General features: G+C 27.7%; 1 protein-coding gene across 2 annotated transcripts; it reads right to left on the reverse strand.

Moving 5' to 3' along the window:
• Positions 1-3,041: 3,041 nt before the first annotated feature.
• LOC107441442 (vesicle-associated membrane protein-associated protein A) lies at positions 3,042-24,868 on the reverse strand. Of its 2 annotated transcripts, XM_021144642.2 has the most exons (7): positions 24,406-24,868; positions 16,644-16,796; positions 15,433-15,536; positions 13,297-13,380; positions 10,450-10,539; positions 8,564-8,662; positions 3,042-4,062 (listed from the first exon to the last, which is right to left on the reverse strand). In XM_021144642.2, exons 1-7 carry the CDS (start codon positions 24,461-24,463, stop codon positions 3,871-3,873), a joined length of 780 nt encoding a protein of 259 aa, XP_021000301.1. In that variant the 5' UTR covers positions 24,464-24,868; the 3' UTR covers positions 3,042-3,870. The 2 variants fall into 2 exon arrangements, with proteins under 2 accessions (XP_021000301.1, XP_021000302.1); XM_021144643.2 differs by lacking the exon at positions 10,450-10,539 and having other exon boundaries at positions 24,406-24,840.
• Positions 24,869-25,064: the final 196 nt, after the last annotated feature.

Consider the following 25,064-nt stretch of genomic DNA (forward strand, 5'->3'; position numbering starts at 1 on the left):
GTCAGTGAATTTTATTTTAACTCTAAAAATCAGGGAATAGTCAGCAAAAGCCACAATTTTTTTACTAAAACCAGGAAAATTCGTATATCATACTTAGAAAATAATCAGTCTTAAAATTGTCCGTAACACTAAACAATTATTGTGATTCAAGTTAAATAATTCTAGCATCGATTATACAATTATTTGTTGTAAAAATTTCACATTTTAGTCAAACTGAAATGTTTCCATCCTCATTTGATATTTTTTTACACAGAAAATCTAATATTTCTCGTTACAAATAAAAGAATCAAAATTTTATAATGAAAATAGGGTCTCAATTTACATTGAAATTTACCTGGTATACCTGGAAAAGTCAGTGAATTTTTTTTCTGAAATTGAGTGGGGAAACCTGTAATTTTGCAATCTGATTTTGGACTTATCTTTCATGTTTTTTTTAAAGTTTAGGTTTATGGTCCAATATACACAAGACCACACTAACAAAAAAATCTCATAAATATTGCAGCTATCAATATCAGAATTAGAGTCTTTAAGGCTGATGAAATTTAGTTTTTTTCTTTTTCTGTTGGATTGCATAAGTAATTTTCTACAAACTGAATCAATAATTTTGAAAGTAAATTCACCGTTAACAGTGATATAGCTTTAAAGAAAAAGAGCTCTTCATTGAAGACATATTTTAAAAGCACGGTAAACAAGTGTGCACAAGGCAGCTATCATTTGATTAGGAAAATGGGTTATGAGGTGGAACCCATGGTTATGGTTAACCCATGGCTATAATGGTTTTCGGTAAACCATAATGAAAAATTCATAGCATTTATGAGTAATAAGAATGTCTAATAAAGGGGTGTACAACCTTTTCAGTGAAGGGCCACTTGTACTAATTGACTAATGATAGGTCGCAAGCATGTCTAGTCATGTAGGCAAATAAGATTTTTATGTTTGCATATTTAGTCAAATATGATAATTTTTGAGTTAACATTAGTGTTCTAAGAATTAACTTTTTTATCACTAATCTTAGTAATGTATTTGCAGAGAAGGAAATACTTTTAATTATTAAAAAATGAAAATACATCTTTTTTTATTTTTTCCCTTTTTATCAATATCATACCTGCCAACTTTTAATCCCTTCCATTATCATTTTTCCCAGTGGTATTAAAATGGAAATAAAATTTTAATTTTAAGCAAAAAAATATGTTGTATTTGAAAAANAACGCATATTAATATATGTGCTTAATTTTTTTAAGAATAGTGGTGATTAAAATAATTTAAAAATTAAGTTTATAAAAGAAAAAATAGCATATATTTACTACCACTTTAAATATGAAAATAAAATTTTACGCCAAATGCGTAAAAGTTGGCAGGTATGCAATATACATATATATATACATTCTAAAAAAAAAAAAAACTAAACAAACTGTAATGCTCACGGAATGAAAGTGTAAAAAGAAGTACAGACTTATTTTAATGAGTAATATGAAGTCGAATTAAAAATTTAATAAAAAAAAATCAAACCATTATAGTACAAAATAAGTTTTTCATATTTATTATATTTCGAATATTTCTGGAAGTTNAAAAAAAAAAAAAAAAACTAAACAAACTGTAATGCTCACGGAATGAAAGTGTAAAAAGAAGTACAGACTTATTTTAATGAGTAATAATAAGACTTATTTTAATGAGTAAGTCCAATTAAAAATTTAATAAAAAAAAAATCAAACCATTATAGTACAAAATAAATTTTTCATATTTATTATATTTCGAATATTTCTGGAAGTTTTATGAAATTTCAGTGGGAAAAAGTTTTCTTTTTTAAAAAAAATCCCCTAAGCTACAAGAATTTTAAAACAAAATTACAAACAGTGAGCAATTTAAAAATTCGAGTTTTCTTCCACTTTCCTCATTCTTGTTGCAATAACATTGTATTAAAATATCTGAATTCTAAATAACACGTGCAAATGCACGGGGCTAACTGCTGAAAAAACAACTTACATTTACAATGAAATATAAACAAATTAATTGTATCAGTGAGCATGTAGAAGTTTTTTTTTTAGTTTTTCAAACGGAACACTAAATGCCTTCACGTTTACTATGTGAATTTGCATAATTTAAGTCATTAAAGCAAATCATTACAGAGATTTTTGTAAAAGTGTTATTGTAGCCCTTAACCAAACAGCCCTGTGATGGTAAATTGGCATTAGGACGAGAGTCCATACAGGAATTGCAGCACATATTAATGCTGCCATTTGAGTTTCACGCTGCATGTGTGAAAATTTTCCTACATATCACAATGCCATAAGTGGTATAAAATAAGGTTAGCTTTAAGTTTAACATCAAGACAAACTCTATGCACAGTCTCTCTATTCCCTTGAAATAAAATTTAATAAAGGTCAATTGCTGTTGAAAGTAAAATGCACATTAAATTTTTTTTTGTCAATATGATTATAATTATAATACAGTAAAACCTCGCTACAACAATATTTTGGGGACCCCATATATTGTTGTAGAGGGATATATTATTATATCGAGGGCCTGCATACTTTGGGGACACAAAAATATATATTTTAAAATTTTAATGTTATATATGTATAAACTATAAATCTATTTATATATTACATAAAAATTTTATTTGCAGAGTGGTAATTATGGTTGAATATGAAATCAGATAGAAATGTTACATCAGTGACTTCATAAGAGATAAGGGAGGTAATTCTAAGAATAGAAGGTCACATAATCACCAGTGAGTCTTCTTTTGTCAGAAAAGACAGAGAAAAAATAAAGGCAAAAGATGATAAAATACGATTTTTTTTTGCCTCATTTGAAAACCAATAATAAATAGAGAAAATATGGTTGAAATTTGAAGAAAAAAATTGAGAGGTCGATAGGCAATATTGAGAGGTCGATAATATTAATTCATATGCAAGTTCGCAGGGATCACGAAACATTGCAATAGAGGAAGTTATTGTTGTATCGGATATCATAGTAGTGCGAGTTCACTGTAGTTTGAACAAAAATTATCTTCCTACTCTAATTGATAGAGAAGCAAATGATCAATATTTCATAACAAATTTATTACTTGGAATTGTTACATTGACAAGAATTTAACAGGGATGAAAATACATTGTTACTGGATAGAACACTGTTCATGTAGTGGAACTGAGTTAAGAAATGTACCAAACATTCAGTTCCCATTGTAGATTCCTCAGTCACACCTAAAACTATTTCAATTGTCGCAAAACTGCTTTTGTTTTTTTAATCTTTAGATGCACAAATGTAATATTATACAATCAAGCTAAAAGCTCTTAAATTTAAAACATCACAGCCCCCAATAATAAAAGATTTAGAAATTAAATTTGTAATGACACTAAAGTTTTCCACAACATAATGAATGTTTCAAAAAGATATAATATTTATTATATTGTGAAAAACAAATAATCAATATTTAAAAACATAGTTCAGTGCAAAGTTTTAATATATAATAACTCTTTATGATTTTTCAAACTGATTGTATGTTGCATACAAACAGAGGAGGGGGGAAGCACACAACGAAAAAATTTCTTTCAAAAAAAATTACCTCGTCTTATATCTTTCTCATAAATATAACTTAAACTAAGTTTTGAAAGCAGTAAAAAAAGTGGCAAAAAGAAATTTACTTCAAAATTATAAAGGTGGAAACTCAAAAAGGAAACAAAAAAAAAAAAAACTAGGAAATAAAGGAAAGCTTTAGTCAATAGTTGCCATGTTAATTTCTATATATTTCTGGCACTAATTCCAATGTTTTCAATTGTTTTTGTCACTGATTGCTTTTTCTGGCAACTGTCTACTTCTCAAACAAACCAATAGCTTAAAAAAAAGGGATACAAGGTGCGAAGGACAGGTCTAAACGACAAATTTTCCGAGGAAGATGCCCAGCAGGCCAATGGTGAGCATGACGGCCAGGTAGAGCATGGGAGACTGGGGTTGTTCCTGCAGTCTGTCATCGAAGGGGACTTTTGCGCTGCCTGCGTGACCTCCAAGCTGTGAACCTGCATCAGTTGTTGGTCCACGCGACCTCAGCCTAAGTCCTTCTGCCTGTTAGAAGAACACAAAGTATTTCATCATAACAATTCTGTAAAATCTTTATGATATCTAAAATTTGACAGTAACACATGACAAATATAAACATATAACAGCTGAAATTTATATCTGGTACTTAAAATATACCCTGTTACTCAATGTTCCCTATTTACTGCCAGTTTTTAACCGCTTCCCTTACCAATTTTTTGAGGGGAAAAAAATGCAAAAAAATCAACATATTTTTTATTTCATTAATAAATACAAGGAACTAAAAACATAATACACAAGTTTTAAATTGAAAATTTTATTTTTTATGTGTAAAAACAGGGTATCCGCGCACCTGGAAAGTCATGAATTTCGGTATTGAACAAAATTTGTCATGAAATGTCATGATTTTTACTATTTTTTAAAAAAAATCATGGATTTAGGTGTCTGAAATATCTAATTTTTAAAATGGAATCTCCCTCCCCCCAATTTCATCCTGTTCCAAATATCTGAATTTCTAACAAAATCACCACTCAGTCATATTTTATTTGAATATGAAATGATTTTATCCTGTTCTTTAAAAATTACGGTGTTCCTTCAAAAAATTAAAGAAAAAATATCATTTCTAGAGCGAATTATCCTTTAAACTCTCTTCTGTGATTTAAGAATTTTTATTATTATTTTTTTTTTAATTTTATCAATTTAAAATTCTAGTTGAAGCAAACCAGTTATTGGCGAATTTTTTTAATTCTGACATGAACACAAAAATCAGGAGTATTTCTTTCCTTTCTGATGAACAAGAAAAGTATCTTTAGAATATAATTCTGCAGAAATTTTTTTTTTTTTTGCTTTTGTATTTTTTTCAGCTATTTTATTGTTTCAACTCTTTCCTAACTCTGTTTTTTTTTTTTTAGTTTAAAATCTATAAATATGAAGATGAAGAGTATAATAGTTTTGGTTATGCCTATTTCGAATAATGTTATTATAATGCTTTTTTAAATTTATTGTTGCGTTTTTGTTGGAGAAAATAGCAACTTCGTTAAGTCATGAAAAATTCTTGGAATTAGCCATGGAAAATCATGAAAAGTCATGAATTTGAGAATCTAAAATGTAGCAGATACCCTGTAAAAAACATAATTTACCATCAGTTTACTATTCCAAATTATCTCGGGGAAATGAAAAAAGTTAAATTATGAGTCTTTGTATATGTTCACATTTTCATAATCAGAAAAATCATCTGCATTACTTTCACTTACGCTCAAAAACGCCATTTTTCTACTCTTTTTTTTTTCTTTCAATGTAAATTCATCAACCATCGTACATACAATTGTACAAAACATGTCTACAGTCCCAAAAATAGCAAAACTACCGAACACAAATTGGCAAACTTCCAATCACAGCAGAGTATTATAATTTTCTGTTAAATATTAGTCTTTGTATGATAGTTTTTAAAACAAAGGACTACACAAAGTGATACATTCCAAACGCCTGTGAAGTGATACGCCATTTTTTAAAATATTTTTTTCCTATGTAAATTCAGCAACCATGGTACATAAGATCGCACAAAATACGTGTGCAGTCCCACAATCCAACAGCAAAACTTCCAATCATAGCAGATTATCTTTTTCTCTCTCCTTGTTTTGCTTCCAGTAGAGTAAAACAAGATAAAATAAAACTTACTGACAATTTCTGTTACCCCCGAGTTTTGTTGGGATAATAAATATTTGCAATAGCAGAGTTAACTCGGGACAATCAGGGAAGCGGTTAACGAGTTAGAAAAACTGAAATATTTAAGTGTCAGAGTGTTTTTAAAAAGTGAAGGTGATTATTTTTGATTTACATTTTTTAAAAGCCCTTAAAAGGTGCTTTTTAATTCGGGGTTTGTAAAAAGTGCTTAATTTTCTATCTTGATTTTTTCTTTGCTGTGTCTATTGTCATGCTAAATAACAAAAAATTTACAATTTTCTCTGCAATATTTATCAAAAACTAGTTATTTTACCATAATTATGTAAAGTTTTTTAATTTTACTCATTTTATGCTTATAAATTAAGGACTTTAAACGATAGAAAAAAATAATTTTAATTTCTGCACAGATCCTAATTATTCTTTTTTTTGGAAAGTAATAAAAAATATTTCTTTTTTGTGCTTAAAAGGCTTATTTTTTGTTACAAAAATATGGTTACACACTCTGATTGTGGTTTGAAACACATATAGCACCTGTTGTTGAGACAATTTTTTATAATTACTTCAAGTTTTTAACTTATGTAGAGCNACAATCAGGGAAGCGGTTAACGAGTTAGAAAAACTGAAATATTTAAGTGTCAGAGTGTTTTTAAAAAGTGAAGGTGATTATTTTTGATTTACATTTTTTAAAAGCCCTTAAAGGTGCTTTTTAATTCGGGGTTTGTAAAAAGTGCTTAATTTTCTATATTTTAAAAAGAGATTTTTTCTTTGCCGTGTCTATTGTCATTCTAAATAACAAAAAATGTACAATTTTCTCTGCAATATTTATCAAAAACTAGTTATTTTACCATAATTATGTAAAGTTTTTTAATTTTATGCTTATAAATTAAGAACTTTAAATGATAGAAAAAAATAATTTTAATTTCTGCACAGATCCTAATTATTATTTTTGTTGGAAAGTGATAAAAAATATTTCTTTTTTGTGTTTAAAAAGTACTTAAAAGGCTTATTTTTTGCTACATAATATTATTTTTTGTTACAAAAATATGGTTACACACTCTGATTGTGGTTTGGAGCACATATTGTACCTGTTGTTGACACAATCTTTTATAATTACTTAGGAGTTTTTATTTATGCAGAGCATAGGCTAATTATTTAAATTTTCAAATATGAGCTTATAATTTATAACTTTTTAATATCCAATATGCCGCATTTGAAATTCATATGTGAATATACAATAATTTATAATTTCAAGTAATAATTTTAAAAGGCAGCTATAAGAATTGGATTCACAAATACATGACAACACAGTGAGAGACTTGGTTCATGCAGTTTGTGTAATAGAATTGATTCAAGCGAAAGGAAGAACTAGATTAGATTATTTTTTAGAACATAGGGTGCTGAGAGATGAAGGAAGAGTCTCGTTCTGGACTGGACAGAAAGATGTTGCTCTATGAATTTTTGCATATGAATACTTTTATTTAAATTAGAATACATTCTTGATGTATCAAATTGCATACATAATGACCAATAACTTCTCATACACTTACAAATTTTAATTACAATAATACAAAATAAATTATGCAAAAACTTTTTACATTAAATTAAAGTAGTAACCATTATTCCACTCCATAAATATTCAGGACACTTGGGAGTAAAATTTTTTCCAAAACCTTAGTTTTATAATAATGGGCAATGATTTTTGCTCTCTTTTCTACCATTAAAAAAAAAACTTTATGAATGCCTGTCAGTTAATGTGGAATTGACTACAGCAAATAGGTAACTTAATAACTGTTACTAAACTCAAACAAATTGATGACTTTGTGGTTTATGATTTTTCATTTTATAACTGTCGTTGAACGACGCAATTTTTGATTTTACGATTCTAATGTTCAACTCCTGGATCAAGTGCTCATTGGAATAAATTTTGCCTTCGTTGAGGACTTTTTGATGGAACTAACCCGCATTTCTTTACATGGAGAGGAAGACTATGAGAACCTCCCAAGGTTAGCCTGATGGTAAAGGGACACTAACCCGTGATCTGTCCACCACTGAGAATATTTCACATCAGCACTGTGGTCTGAGCAAGCCTGATGCGGATTCTTATCGACCAACCATCGCAGGGATTTGAACCCGGTTTACCTCATTGGAAGACGAACTCTCTATCCCCTGAGCCATCATGGCCCATGAGTATGATTTCAAAGATCATGCGGAAACACGTAATACAGCAAAAAAAGCGATTGACATAAGGACTTGGATTTGCAATAGTATTGTCTTAAATCAAGCATGTAAACAAGTGATTAATGTGGGATTGATATATTGTAAAAAAAAAAGTGATTTTTAAAACCAACTGGCATTTGAATAGTTCAAAGTTGAAAACATAAAATGGTTAAAATATTTTGGCATTCTTTACATGAATATGCACAATAATTTATATGCACTATAAAAGATGTGTATAACTTGTGTATTTATATCACTTAAACTTTTCTAAATTAGTTTCTTAAACATTTTTGTTTCACTAAGCTTTGGTGAACCATTAGGACTACTAAAATACCATTGCTAGAATAAACCCCAATTATATTATACTAAATTGGTAATATCATGGAGAGCATTTTCCAGTAAATATTCCTCCCATAAGATCATTTTTTGATAGTTCTTTTTACCAACTAAACCGTTTTTCTTTCTTTCTTTTTTAGTTCATCATATTACTATACAACATGAAATGAAAAACAATGCAAAGTATTTGCAATGTTTACTATTGAATAACTTATTTAATAATAATAACCGTTGGATAACTTATTAAATAAGTTATTCAACAAAATTTATTGAAGAACTAGGCTTTACAAACCTTCAATTGTGAGTTTTCTTGTTTCATTCGTATTATTTCACCTTTGAGTCGTTTGTTTTCCTCTTGCATTTCTTTTAACTCCAAATCTACATTAGATGCCTACAAATGAATGCAAAAAAGATCTTTCATTAATATAAAACTTACCACAGGCATACAACTAATAATAACAACACAAATAGGTTATTTTTAAAAATATCCGATATAAGAATAGAATGCTGCAAACAAAATATGTTGAAAAAATAAAATTTTGGAAGATATCATGCTAAACAAAGATACAAAAAATGTTTTACACAAAGTAATAGTCAAATTAATATGATTACATTTCATTAAAAAAAATTACAGATTAGTCTAAACTGTTAGCAGTTTAGTAATGGTTAAACACACAAAATAATGAAGAACAAAGGCACTAATAGCAAACACACAATTATTATTCCATATTAGAATCTTTATTTTTTCTGAAATTAAGTTATAGGGAGAAAAAAATAGTTTTTAATGAGACCAACACTTAAGCTTATAGCGAATTAAGAAGATCGGAGTCGAAATTTTTATTTGAAATTAATAGAACAAAAGCATAAAAAAATATAAAGTCTACTTAATATTAAACACTGCCATTTCCAAAATGCACATTTTAATACAAATTTTAAACGATCTAAACATAATTACTACAGAAAAGTGATTAAACAAAAAAAAAAATGAATTTTTTAATAACAGAGAACAACTTTACACATATCTATGACTTCACAAGGGAACAATTAGTATTATTTTTTTAAAGCTCAGGTTCTAGAAACAGCTGAAGATTTCAAAACTATCCTCATTTTAGATGTTAACAAATAAGATCCTCAGGGTCTGAAAGGGAATGAATGAGGACTATAACATAGGGCAACAATTTAAAATGCTTTGTAAATGAATTGGATTTACTGGAATATTTTCAAAGTTTTTTTAATGTGTCTGCTATAAAGGCGCTATAATACTGTAGAGCAGCAGGTTTTCATAATTGCTACCGTGCTAGCTGCAGAACTACCTAAGTCTCTGCAGACCAAATTAAGTTTGGAGAAGAATTATTTATCTCCATATACCTGCAAAATTGTTTATGCCTAAGTTGCGCTGAAATTTCATAAGCTATCACGATCTGTTTCATTATAAGAAATACGTGCCTAGAAATTAATACATAACATCATATTCAACTACTTAAGGTTCCTTTACTTGTAATTCTCGTTTAAAAAAAATTATTTATAGTTTTAACTGGTGAGAGTTGCTTAACAATACCATTAAAATAAGATTTTATTAATATCAATAAAAAAATTAAATAAAAGCTTTCTTGCAGAACATTACATATAAAAATGCTTCTGGACTAATGTATATACATATATATTATAATTGTATTATTATATTTACATAATAAATACCATTCACTTTAATTTCTTCAACAATAACTAGGGCTAGGTTATTTTAAGCACATTGCCAACATAGAAAATTAATTAACAACAATGTAGTTAATTACTTTTGTTATAAGAGATGCTTTCCCATCTTCATTATAAGTGACTAGCCAAAAGAAAGCAGATTAAGGTATTTTATGCATGCATGTTTACACAGTTTTCTAAACAATGCACACACATTAAAAAGAGAGAAAAAGAAAAATATAGCTAAATCAGCTGCTTCATTGTCATATTTGTCTTCAGTGCATCGAATTGATTAGAAATCAATTATATTCCCTTGGGAGAGCAGAAAATTTGTTTAAAATGTGTTGCCCAGTGTCAGTAAAGAGTTACGAGAAAAATAAGTTTAGTTAACTGCTTCTTGTAGTTCTACATATAATTAGGCTGATTTTATTAAGTCATTAAATATGATTTTCCACTGAAATCTTCAATTGAAATAGGCAGTTTTACCTTTGAAGATGATTTGATAGAAGATTCTGCCATGACTTTATTAACCGTTGTTTTGTCTTCTCGCTGGACTGCATTGGTATCTAAGTTATTCTGAAATATAAGGAATTGGACAGGCCATGGATTCACAAATATAGTTAAGGGGATAAGCAAGCAACATACAATAGTTAAGCATCAAATGAAGCACACACACATACCTAATATAATTAAAAAAAAAAAAATCAAATAGTAACGGTAAAAGTAAACCCTGTCATATTTAAGATTTGCTGCTTAATTTTTGTAAGTTTTTTTTTTTAGAAAAAATTATAACACAGTTGCCACTCAAATCTGAAAAAAGAAATCCCTATGTTTTCACTGTACATATTATACACAATATATTAAGATGAAACACAATTACTGTGCTCTTGTGAGAGCTATATTGGGCTAACTATGCTCATTTTAATTGCTGGAAAAACTTAAGAGAAAAAAGAAGAAAAAAAAAAGGAATAGCTGAACATACTCAAATAATGCCATAGTAAATCAAATAATTTAGTAAAGTTGAAATAATCGTAAATATCCCATAGGCTGTGCTTTGAGTGTTCACCATTTTTTTAAAAGACGAAAATGTCAAACAAAATTCCCTGCATTTTCTCTGTTATTTCGGGTGATTTTTTAATTCTTTGTATTTTCAGGCTTTCCCTGTACAGTGGCTACCCAGTATAATTAATAAATAAATCAATAGACAACTATGCTGATATTAAAAATTTAATGTGTTTTACAGAGGGGCCCCTTTCCAAATTAGGTTTCAGTAATCAGAAGTACAATAACACAGAAATATATTTTTAGAGTTAGTATTTACGGAATTCAAATTTTGGTGATTCTAAGGTATATATACTACTTCATTCTATATATGTATGAGTATAACATTAATAAAATTATACATGAATAATAATAATTAAATAAAAGGTACTAAATCAAAAATAATATAACACTGAAATTAAAACTTCATTATAAAATAAAATTGAATATTTGGAATCAATAATCTAGTTTTTGGTTATATTAGAACTAGCCTTTATTGCCTTTTTATCCTTCTGCATTAGAACCTCTAAAATTTTTTTTTTGCTCACAGCATTTCAGATTCGAGTTTATATTATTTTGCTTTTCTATAAGGAAAGAAAATTAAGTTTCAGAATTAATTGATGGACGGAGGACTTCTTTGCACTTTTTTATTTTTGTTTTTAATCAAATCGTTCTTTTTTTATTTATTGTTTTTAGAATTTTTTAAGGAATAGAAAAGATTCTAATTAATTGTTTGTAAACAACAGCTCTTGATAGTTAAGGGGAAAAAACTTTTTTTAATTAGATTACCGTGGAAATTCTCAAGCCAAAATATAATAGGTAGTCTTAAGTCTTGACTCTTGCTTTATAAGAAAAGTGAAAAAAATAAATGTGTTTTGAGCATTCAAACAAGCTAAAAAAGGCACAAATTGCCATTAAAAAAATTGAATAGCTGGAATAATTTGTTTTTATCAATTTCCTTTCTCTCTTAAACCTTTGAAATACATTGGATTTCCCTCCTTTTAATTATAGAACTAAGTTTTTACTGACAAGTTTATTTTTCTATATCAGGGAAATAATTATTTCATTATCCGCATTTACTATTTGAAGAAGTTATGACACAACACACTAAATTTGAAACATAAATTTGATTAATGAGTGGTTAGTCTGGTTACTACAATTAGTAATTAGTGACAGGTAAAAAAAAATATTCAAGGTAAAAAGATACAGAAAAAATTTTTTTTTAGCACAATTCTATACATACATGCATTAACAAAAGCACAATTTAAAACAGCCCGTTCATCCTTGTAGATGAAATATACTAATAAATTCAGAAGTTGTTGTAATAAAGAACACGTTTAACAGGAAACAAAATACAAAACTTTTAAACACACTTTCATTAATAATTATGGGAAAGGGTTAACTTTGGAATTTTAATGTCACTATCTGAAAAGTGACAAATATAATGAAATTTTCTACTACCATAGTAATTATACATTAACACTGCAAATAAAATTTTAAAATTTATTCCCAAAAATATTAGACACAAGATAACTTATGTAACATGAGTTTCAAAACTACTATACATATTACTTATTTTTCAATTTTACTTATTTTTATACTTCCTTTCTAATTCAAGCATCATTATTAAGTTGCTTTGTAATTAAAATTTCACATACAATAAAGTGTTCTTCCTAAACGTTTTTATAAGGGTGGCCAGCCCTGCTTGCCCTTTGATCCCTTTAAATAAGCTTTATTTAACCTTTTCATAAAAATAAGCAGCCCACCCTTTAAAAACATTGTCTTTTTATTAATTTTCTCCTTTTAAAAAAATCTAGTCACTGTTTAAATAATAAGCACACACTGGTAAAATTATCTGTGTTCATAGGTTTAATTCTGATTACTATTACAAATAATTTTTAAAAATGCATAGACTTTACTAAATTTTTAAATGATTTATTTAACCCATTAAAACAAAAATTTATCATTTTTACAAAAATTCACAAAAGAATATAACTTTAAACAATAAGAAAAATGTTTGTTCATTAAGTGGATTAAAATAAACTTAGTGACAGTTCAATATCACCAGACACTTTAAAAAAAAATATCATTATAAAATAGTACTGCTACAAATTGTTACTAACATTGTATCTAAGATGGCCACAACTGCATTATTTAACCTTTGTACGTAAAATTGGAATATTTTCTTTTTGGTTTTAAAAGCTTCAAATTATGTTATTTAACAATATAATAAATATGAACATAACAAAATCTCCTTTTTTATTAAAATAAAAATAAATTTGGCGCACTTACATTTTGAACAGTTTCATTGACAGGCATGTCAAAGACGCATCTTAACTTAGAATCCATAAGACTTTCAGGCCTGGCATCTCTCCACTATTAAAATTTTTTTTAAAAATAATCTACGTTAGATGTAAAACCACATATTATAAAAAAAAAACAATACTCATACATAATAAAGCTAAGCAAAAGAGAAACATTTTTTTATTCGTCAACATACAAAGAATTAACTAAATTTATGTACAATATATTTCACATCAACCTATTTGTTATTTGACTTTAATTTTTACATGAAAATTATAATTTTTACATGAAAATTATAATTTTTACATTAATGAAATATGATTTATGAAATGTACATACAGAGAGCAACAATAACAGGGCCAAAATGAAATGGCATAGCAGATACATTAAAAAAAAAAAAAAAAAAAAAAANAAAAAAAAAAAAAAAAAAAAAAAAAAAAACATAGAAACAAGGGGTCTTAAAATTTAAATGCTATCTGGAGGCTTTAGAAGGGATTGCAAATTGCATGTTTGAAAATGTGAGCCGTTCCATGCAATGAATCTGTCCAAGCGCCTCACAAAATTCTTAGCATTGTCTTTAGTCACAGTGGCAACAAATATTTAACATTTGTGGAAATACGATAAGGGGGAAAAATAAATTGGAAAGCTTTTTGTTCATTGTCCCAGTATGTTATGCACAATTTGCATCTCCCAATGGCTCTGGATTGCGTTTGCAACGCCATATTAATATTTTTTTACTCATTTTTGAGACATTATTTTGAAACACTTAGTGTATATATAAATATACACATTATATAACTGCTTGACTTGAAAAAGTTTGGAAAGTACTAAAGAATAATTGTTATTGAGTAAATAATAATTTGATGGAGATAAATTTACAAGAGAAAAAAAGCACTACATTGGAGATTGATATCAAAATAGTTTTTCTACTAATTACTTTACGACCTATTTTTTTTAATCAGTAAGAAGTGACATTCAAACATTTTAACATTCATTAAACATTTAAAAAAAAACCAAACAAAAAACTAAATCAAACAAAATTGAATAAGATTTTGATTAATATAAAATGATCAAAACCAGATTTTTTTTTTTTTTGAATAAGTAACATATAATTATCTGGCAAAGAGAGGAAATTAAAATTTTATTCCTCGAATAAAATCATAACACTTATATATTTATTTTTAAAATAGTTACACTTTCTAAGCTAACATGGTAAGAGAACACGACTATAAACATCATTGCTCATCATTTATTATTGCTCATCATTTTTACTGACTAATAAAGTTCTCGGGGTGTAGTCAAACTGAAACATATGAAAAGTAAAACATTAAAAGGTTCGAACTTTAAGTAGCTTCCTGCAACTATTAGGACATTAGATTAAAAGTTAACCAGGATGATCACTTTTTTAATTTTGTGCACAATACAAACTATTTATCTGATCACTAGCTTTTTGCATGCTTTGTCACAAATATAACATATATGAAGTCACTCATCTGTTATGGATGAATTTGTTGCAGTTTAGAATGTAAATGCTTAAATTTTCATTTAGGGATTTTTTGTATGAGATAACAAAAATACTTTTCACAGCTTCTTCCTAAATTCTCAAACAGGGTGCGTAGCCTGATTTTACAACAAAAAATAAGCACCTTTTAAGCCCTCAAAATATATTTTTCATCATTTTTCGAAAAGAAAAAAAATTTATAATTAGGACCTGTGCAGAAATAAAAATTATTTTTTTCTATCTTACAGCTCTTAATTCATAAACGTAAAATCAATAAAATTCAAAACATTTTCATAATCATGATAAAATAACTAGTTTCTGATAAATATCGAAGAGAAAATTGTGAAAAAGAATGTTTTTTTTTTATAATTTAGAACAATCGACACTGCAAAGGAAAAAAAAAAATTCGCTTTTTAAACGATAGAAAATTAAGCACTTTTTAAAAAACTCCAAGTAAAAAAAGCACCCTTAAGGGCTTTTAAAAAACGTAAATTAAAAAAAAAGCACCTTTAAGCACTTTTTAAAAATGCTACACACCATGTTAAACTATAATGTATTTATGTTAATACATATTCATGTATATAAAATTTCTGAAAACACGATTCAAACACATCGTTACTTACTAAATTGTCTAAATTTACATCCCCATCTGGCATAATCATTGTCTGGACCATAAATTTGTGTTTATTCTTTTCTGTGGGATTATAATCAAAGGGTTGGAGCATAACTAAAATAAAAAGAAAAAAAAGGCTTTATCAGTAAAATTCTACAAATAAAGACTAGAAGTGCTTTTTAAATGAAAAAGAAGTGGAAAAAATGGTAATGTTCTTTTTTCTCCTTAAAACATGGTCTTTTAGCGTATTAGTTTTAATTGGGGTCAACTCTCCAAGTGACTATCAATTTTTTAAAATTTTAATTTTTTTGTTAAATTTTGGGTATTGGAACATTTTGTTTACACCTCAGATACACAGTAAAAAACAAATCATTAAGATGCAAATTAAGAGTTTCAATATTTTTTCACGTATTCTTTTATGTAATTTGTGTCTATTTAAAAAAAAAAATTAATAATAACATTTACACATAATTAGTTTTTGCAGTAATTTACAACATAGTCTTATTATTTATTTTCATATTATAAATTAAACAATCTTTATTATTACAGCAGATTTGTATTCAGGAGTCTAGTCCCAAAATTATAACTCCAGAACTTTACATCTCTTTAAACTAGGGGTGCAGAGCCTATGGCCTGCAGGCCGCATCCGGCCAGAGAGAAGTTCTGAATGTAATAAAAAAATTTTTTAATAAAATTTATATTACTCTATTAAATGCATATTTTTTCTTGAGCACTTTCATTCTGTAAGCTTCTTTTTGGTTATAATTTATATCCCTCTTCATATATATATATTTGATAAATTAATTATTGTGAAAAAATGGGAAGTTTTTTAAAAAAATGCATCAGTTTTTTTACTTTTAAATAAATTCAAATAATTAAAAGTATTTAATTTTCTGAAATATAATATTAAGTTTACTGAAAAAAATATTTGGTGCTTAGAACACTAATGTTTAGTTAAAAATTATCATATTTGCCACTAACAGAACTAAATGAGGCCCTTCTTTAATCTATGTGCCCTGCAAGTGGCCTAGCATGCTTCTCTGCTTCAGCTTGCATTGATGATTTTAAGTGCATAACAGTCAAGAAATATATATGTTCTTAATTTATGAAATGTAGATAAAATCAATTTTCTAAGAATAGTATTTTAAGTCATTACGATTAATAGAAATATTATATTTCAACAATTCAAAGCAATTGTTTACATTCTGAAATAAACATTACCTGCTACGCTTATTACTTGTTTAGGCTCTAGGACACCACTATTAGGCCGAACACAATATTTCTTTGGAGCTGTGGTTTTCACTTTAAAACAAACACGTCGATCTAGAGGGTTCATCAGTTTGAGGTAAGATGTGACCACATCAGTGAAAGGACCTACAAATGATAAAACAATGACTACCAAGTTCATACAAATTAATAATGACATTTTATATAAAATGGGACTTTGAAATAAAACAGTCCTACTACATTTTTAATATAAGAATAACTATGAGAAAGAAACTATTCAGGAGCAAAAATAATTTAAAAACAACAAGCACACAAAAAATATTTTTAAGCAATATATACATTAACAAAATGCAAAATAAATTTCAAAGACTTTACATGATCACGCTGAAATAACTAATTTCTAACAAAGAAAATTTTTTAAAAAATTATATTAGCCATTATAAAAGGATCAGAGATTATTCGGTTCAATATCAGAGGGTGGAAAAGCCTGAAATTGAGAATACCTTGCAAAATGCAGCAGAGTCATGTGCAGCAAAATGCAGCACATGAGAGTCCAATAATCTCACCGAGCCCAGTCCAGTATATGCATATGCNCTAATAAACGGGGGGGGGGACAATAAAATAAAAGGAAAACTAAATAAAAACACTTGAAAATTATCGAACCGAAACGTTAGTTAAAAAACGCACTAGCATAAATATTAAAACCCGGAACAAGGCAAGATCAACGGAATTTTAAAAAAAACAAACCTAATGATAAAATTACTGAATAAAAAGAATTTATTGAGTGCGAAATTTATCGTGAAAAGAAAGAAAAAAAAAATCAAACGTAGTGGAATCAAAAAAACAAAACTGTTTTTCTGATTCCACTACGTTTGATTTTTTTAAAAATTTTTTTTCTCCCAAGTTTTTCGTAGGCCCCTGAATTTCGTAGGCCCTAGGCACGTGCCTAGTGTGCCTATAGGTTAATCCGGCCGTGGAAAAGCATAATGCGTTGCGAAAATCGCCATTCTAAAGAAAAAAAATATCATTTTTGAAAAGGGAAAACTAAGCACTTTTTAAAAACACCCCATGAAAAAGCATCTGCAAGGTCTTTTAAAAAACGAAAATTGAAAATAAGCACCCGTAAGCATTTTTTAAAAACGCTTCGCACGATGATTAAGCTAACAACATAAATTGTTGCATCATAAGAAGCATTGTAAGATTTTTATCAATACACAGTTAAAATATTTGACAAATATAGTTAACAGTACTGGCACGTGAGAAACAAGAAAAAAAAGGGAACAACCTGAAGGGCCCTGTGGCAGAATCGCAGTGACATTGTCGCAGAACGTTGCAGAGTTCTTGCAGAAAATTTTTTCTCTTAAAGAGAAAATTTTTACTTTTCTTTTCTACAGATATTTTTCACTTAATATTTGAATCAAGGATTTAGATAATCACTTTTCAATGCGCTCAATTTACGCTGATAGTGTCGCAAATCGATGTAATGTTTCGATTGCATTTCTGGCAGTTATTGATTTCAGCGTGGTTTAGGACTGGGCTATAAATTGATGCATTGCGAAATATCGATTTAATGCATATATCGGCTGGCCGATACAATGACTTTCGGTTAGGCGATATATCAGAAATCTGATTTAAGCTGCCGATAGTGACTTTCGTTTTAGGCGATGCCTCAGAAATTTGATTTAAGCTGCCCAGAATGACTCTCGTTTTAGGCGATGCATCAGAAATCTGATTTAAGCCGTCATATAAGACAACGCCCGTGGTTTAACAATTTAACATGTGAGAATCCTTGCCTAGGCTAACAATGTCACCACGCTGCCGAAGACTATTTTGATTTCGTTTAACTGCGGAGCTGTTGATAGCATCTAGCTATGAAGGCGAGGTTGAATAACGAAAAACGAATTGAATCAGAACTCCCGGTTTCGCACGAGGATCAGCGTTGAATTAGAAATATATGCATAGATTCTTTATGCGCCATTTTTGTCTTCGGAAGTTCACTTTTCTTGAAGATTATTTTCAGCTGGACTTATGTTATTTCGTGATCGCTGTGCACTTTATTTCGTCGGGATTTAACGTTTCTAGTAAATTATTTTTAGTGATACTTTTGCTACTTAGCGATCGTTTCATTGTGCATTATTTCGTCACTTTTTCTTTTTTTCTGTCAGGATTTAACGATTCTTGTCAATTGTTTTTAGTAGACCTACAGTTACTTGGCGATCGTTCGCTGCTATCTTAAATTTTCATTCTGAACTCAATCTATTAATGAAAAGAAAATATGAATAAAAAAAAAGGAGATTTTTCATTGTTTTTTCTTTTAATTATAGTTTTTCATTTTAAGCAATACAATTTAATAGCGGTATTTTGTATTTAACTTTGCTATAAAAAGTTAGCTTTTTTATAAAATTTATTTAATGCACGTAAGTATAAGAACTTGATTATTGTTAAACAAATAAAACTTTAGTCATTTTTAATTATAAAAAATTTTTGGCTATTAGTTAAAACAAATACTTTTTTAATTGAATAAAAAGTTAAGCTATGTTTTGACGCTTTTTAATAATTTAACAATAGTACTTAAAAGTTTTTTTATTTCTTCTTAAAATTCTTTCAATACCTGTTTCATACTTTGTTAGACAGGCAGTATCATTTTTAAACAAATAAATCCTTAGTTGATTTTATTTTCTAAAAAGAAAATAATAATAAATAAATTAAAAACTTAAATTTATTTTCACATTCATGAAGTATAGAATTAGATCATTAGTTAATACTTTTCTACTTTCGTTTTTTTTCCTTTTAATTTTTAATGCATGTTTGTAAAATATTTGGTTAGTTTTATTATTATTTTTAAACCAATAAATCTTACGTCATTTTTAATTTAAAAAAAATTAAAATGAAGCTTGGGTTTGTTTTTACTTAGGACATTTTGTTTTGTAATAGATTTATTCCTTTTATTTATTTTTAATCAATTTAAAGATTTCTGATAGATAATTTTTGAACATATGCTAAATCGCGATGTCTAACAGACGATGTATCATGATATAAAATTTCTTACATCGCTCAGTCCTAGCGTGGTTTTTATGTATCCCAATATATTTCAAACAATATTAAAATTCGTATCGTGCATTTGAATATTTACTTTTTAAGGCAATAATTAAATTTTTGGCAGTTATTACTATTTGATTTCTCCATAGTTTTTAAATCTGATATTTTTTTAGGATATTATTTATTACAACAACCTAATCTGGAAACGAAACACGCATGATGGGAGTTTGATTCGCGTGATTTTGTCATCGATCTTTCTTGGCAATTACTGCTACGAATTTCCTGATTTTTTTTTTTATTGTGATGATTATTTCTAGAAGGATATAATTTGTGCGTTATTCCCCCTCCCCCCACCAACAATATGCAAGAATATCACCCATAATATTAGAATAAAAAATTATTATGTGTTCAATTAAAAAGATATATATATTATAGTTTTTTTTTGTAACATAAATTAGTAACATATATGTTTTTTATTCTTAAAAGTATCTTGCAGAAAGGTATTAGTGCTAGAGAGTTTGGTCGCAGATAGCTAGAAAAAATTTTGCCACAAGGTTGAAGGATATAACTCATAGTCAACCCCAGATAAACTATTACATATTTCTTTTAAAATTTTTACAAGTAATAAAACCAGAGTTCTCCATGGAATAATAATTAAAAGAAAAGGCAGGGTGTTTCTTCAAGAAAAAGGACACTTTGAATTTTTAAAGGGCACTTAACATCATAAAAAAATTAACAAATGTGAAATATTTAGAAATGACTGAATTTGATCCTCAATAATTTTCAATTTACCTCTTTATACTATTTTATGTGTGTGCTTCAAAAAGTAAACTCATTTAATATCAATATAAGAGAAAAATTTGTGGTTTATAAAAAATAATTAAACTNTAGTGGGACACAGCATTACGAAAAATTTAGAAAGGGTACACAAAAGTCATAAGTTTGGGAAACACTGATGTAGACCAAACAGATTGTGATGACGTGCCTGAAGAAATAACGGAAGACGAATATAATGAACTATTTATGTAATAACGAAAATCAATAAAGTATATAGGTATAGGTATGTTATTTCTTCAAAATAAAATAATTTTTCTATAGTATTAAAATTTTTTTAATCTATAATTTTTTACATTCGGCGTATACCGCGCACCCGTAAATTCCAATGTTATTTTTTGTATTAAAAGTGCGCGTTATACGCCAGAATATACGGTATTTTATGTGTGTGCTTCAAAAAGTAAACTAATTTAATATCAATATAAGAGAAAAATTTGTGGTTTATAAAAAATAATTAAACTTCTGAAAAACAATCATTATGGACAAATTTTTTCAAAAAAAAAATTTATTAAATTATAGACAAATTGACAGCTTTTTTCTATAATTTAAACTGAAAATTATAAGACAATAAATATTTAAAGGTGCATTTTTTAAAAAAAAAATATAAATACATTTATAGGTAAAGGTATTAAAAATTAATTAATATACATTCAGCGAATAATGCTTTGGCGAAATAAAAAATTATGCTTTGGCGAAAGTATTGGCAAGTAATAGATTCTACCGAAACATATTTATTCTTCTCGATCAGAAAAGGAAAAAAAAAGGTTAAAGGGAATTTTTCTCAACAAATCCTGTATTTTTTTCATTTGATAAAAGTAATTTCAGTTACATACGTCCCACAACAACTTAGTATTTTATTAAGTCCAGATAATGCAAGAAATTAGAGAGATTATGTAAGTAAATGGGTTAAACTACAGAAAAATACAGATGACCACGTTCATTACGCGATATCGCATGACAAAATTTTCTAATACAATTTGCGTCAATAAAACACCTAGTGTTAGCAAGATGCATATTATTATCTAACTATTTTTGCAGAAAATATGTTCCGGGTATCTGCTACATTTTAGATTTTGAAATTCATGACTTTTCACGATTAATTCCAAGAATTTTTCACGACTTAACGAAGTTACTATTTTCTCCGACAAAAACACAACAATAAATTTAAAAAACCATTGTAATAACATTCATTGAAATGACAGGTATAACCAAAACTGTGATACTCTGCATCTTCATATTTATAGATTTTAAATTTAAAAAACAGAGTAAAGAAAGAGTTGAAGCAATAAAATACCTGAACCTAATAGAATACCTAAAGAACAGGTTAAAAACATTTTATATTTTACTCAAATATGACTCTGAGTGGGGATTTTAATACTAATTCAGATATTCGGAACACCATGAAATTGGGGGGAGGAGGGTAAATTCCATTTTAAAAATTAGATTTTTCAGTGACCTAAATCCATGACTTTTTTAAACAAATAATTAAAATCATGACTTTTTTTTTAAAAAAAGTAGTTAAAATCATGACAAATTTTGCTCAATACTGAAATTCAAGACTTTCCAGGCGCGCGGTAACCCTGTATGTTTTCTCATGACAGTAGTATATAAAATAATGTGACAATAAAATAATGTTGCTTCAGATTTATCCTTACATTACTGCTCTAATCTCTGAATTATCAAAAATTAATCAAATCTATTTCTTTTTTACAAAGACAAGAAAACAATATCTACATTTTTCATTCCCTCTCCCATTCATTACTCATTTACTCCTCCCCAACTATAAAAGGACTCTTGATTTGAATTTGCATTTTATAAAATAATAGCATAGTATTTAATAAATATGTACTAATAATGTATTTGAATTTGAAGTTTTATGATGGGAAAATATCAATCATAAATTATTTTTTTTAAGATTTACCTTTGGTTAAGAATTTTGAAAATTGACTAATACTTTTGATATTTGGCTAATTTATGGGCTAATAATTATAAGTCCCTAGCACTGGCCTTGAGTATGTAAGATATAATTAAAAGATAGCAGTGCTCATTGTAGGCAGGGTAAACAGGGTGCCCGTTACCTCTGAAGTAAATTAGTGCCCTGATGTAATAGACTACATACCCTTTTTGCCCTTTCTTTCCTCAACCCTTCTTTATTTTCAATTCTTTTTATTTAGTTTCATTGCTGTCAATACATAGATTTATATGGGGAAGGAAAAATAGTGTACTTGTCTTTGAAAGTTTGCAGTTACTTCACTACCGTTAAATCATAATTATTATTAATCATTTTAATTAATAAATCATAACTACAGACACTTAAAAACATACATTTATTATTTTATTAATATATGCATGCATTTTAAATAAAGTACTAAGCTAATTAGCTCATTAACTCGATATATATGGTATGTTAATTTATTAATAAAAATTATTAATTAATATGATTGCTTTGGTACTTTCAGTAAAGTAAAAAAAAAATTGACAATGTTTTTAATAGAACGTGTAAAGCCCATAGAAAGAAATTATTGCCTTTTTAGAATAATAATGCTCTTTTTTTTAAACTTTTGCACCCTGCCCTTTTCTCAGCCTAGAATGAGCTCTGAGATAGTATGCAAGATTAGTAGTATGTAGTAATGTAAGTAAATAAGTATGTAGTGATTGTAAGATAGTACGCAACATTAATATAAATATGTAGTATAGTTTTTTTAAGGCCAGTTTTAACTGATGACTAACATTAACTATCACAACTAATTTTTTATTTTTCTAGGAAATATAATAACATGTATAGATAATAAAATTAACAAGTAAAATGTGGGTATTTTTGTTGTTAGCTCCTAAAATTGGGATGTGAACATGCATTTATTGCACTAAGTTCACAATACCAGGGGTCTATCTAGGTTTTTGTGAACGGTACCTATTTTGTGAAAATTTAAACATAATTTGTGAAAAATTAAAAAATCAATACAAAAACATGGTTAAAATATAGATTTGTCGTTTCTTAAGGAAATTTTAAGGAAAAGTATTTTGTGAAACTACCCTTTTTTCCTAAAGTTGAATTTGGGAAACTACCGTTTTACCTAAAATTGAATTTGTGAAGGTACAGCTAAACGGTAGTAAATTCGGCCTGGACAGACCCCTGAATACAGAATCTGAACAAAAGAGAAAAAAAAAAGATTTTTGAAAATTACAAGAAGAAAAAATCTGCTTTGATAATAAAAATCAAATTTTCTGTTAAAATATAAGGAAAACAAGAGAATTTCTTCCTTTAGTATAAAAACTCTCCAGACAGAAATTAAGAAAGCAAAATAATTTTTTCTTGTTATTATCTAGTTTAAAGTTAATAAAATGCTACTAATGTAGATAAAATGCTAGTAAAGTTAAAAATAAATTTAATAGTTAATAATAACAGGCAATGAATTGCAGCTTAAAAGATAGCGTGATGAATTTAGCTTAGATTGTAATCTAAGAGGATGATAATCACAAATGTTACCGTTTTATGTTCCGTAAAACGTGACTCTTAGGGAGATTAACGTGAAACTGAGATATCATTGGATGAAAGCAGGGAAAATATAGTAAAATATTGGATTTCACTAGAAAACTGAAGAATTCATTTGATGATATAATAAGATAATTACTAACACACAACATATACAGAAATGAGTAATTAAAACACTAATTCTTAACATTAGATTTTTCGAACACTTTTCGTTGGTCTCTTCAGATAAACAAAGTCTTTTGATCGACTGATGCAAATACAAACTACTGAATAAAATCAGTATTTCAACATATTTCAGAGTTTAAAAAATTACAAGATATTTGATAAATATACAAACATTATGCATTCAATATGGCTTACGACAGCAGAAAATAATATTTCTGAACCTACCTACGAAATGAAGCTCGGAAGCAGGCTCTAAATTTAAAACTTGTTCAGCTTTAGCCATTGTATTATGTTAATTTTATTATCATCTATAGACTTTCAGAAATATAATATCACATTAAGTATTTAATTTTGAGTAACAAGACCCCTTAAGGCTCTTATTTCTGGCTCACAGTTTATTTCAGCTCCAAAATGTGAAACATCTACTCATGCGCTATCAATAGCTGACGCATGATGTCACAAACTCGAACGAAACTATTGTACTATCCGAGTTTTTCGTACCGCAAAATAGCTTCTTAACTGTAAATTAGTTTTGGTTTCGTTTTTTTCTTTTTTGCACATTTTAAAGATTTTTGCATGATTAGATATATTTAAAAACATTTAATAACTTTAATTGTTACATGACACTTATCTTTACTTTATCTATCCGAATCCTAGGTTATTAGGCCTTTCATGGTCCACTCGCCCTGAAATTTTATAATTGAAACTAAAATTTATCTAGTATCAAAACAAAAAAAAAGAAAATTAATAAGATCTTTCTTCATTTTAAATATGCAATTCATTCATAAAACGTTTTTTTATTAAAATAAAAAACGGCAAAAATGATTTGCCCTTCTTTTACATAGTTACGTAATCGATGTAATCATTATCATCTAATTATTGCC

This window comes from Parasteatoda tepidariorum, chromosome 10, assembly GCF_043381705.1.
Source record: "Parasteatoda tepidariorum isolate YZ-2023 chromosome 10, CAS_Ptep_4.0, whole genome shotgun sequence".
Lineage (NCBI taxonomy): Eukaryota > Metazoa > Arthropoda > Arachnida > Araneae > Theridiidae > Parasteatoda > Parasteatoda tepidariorum.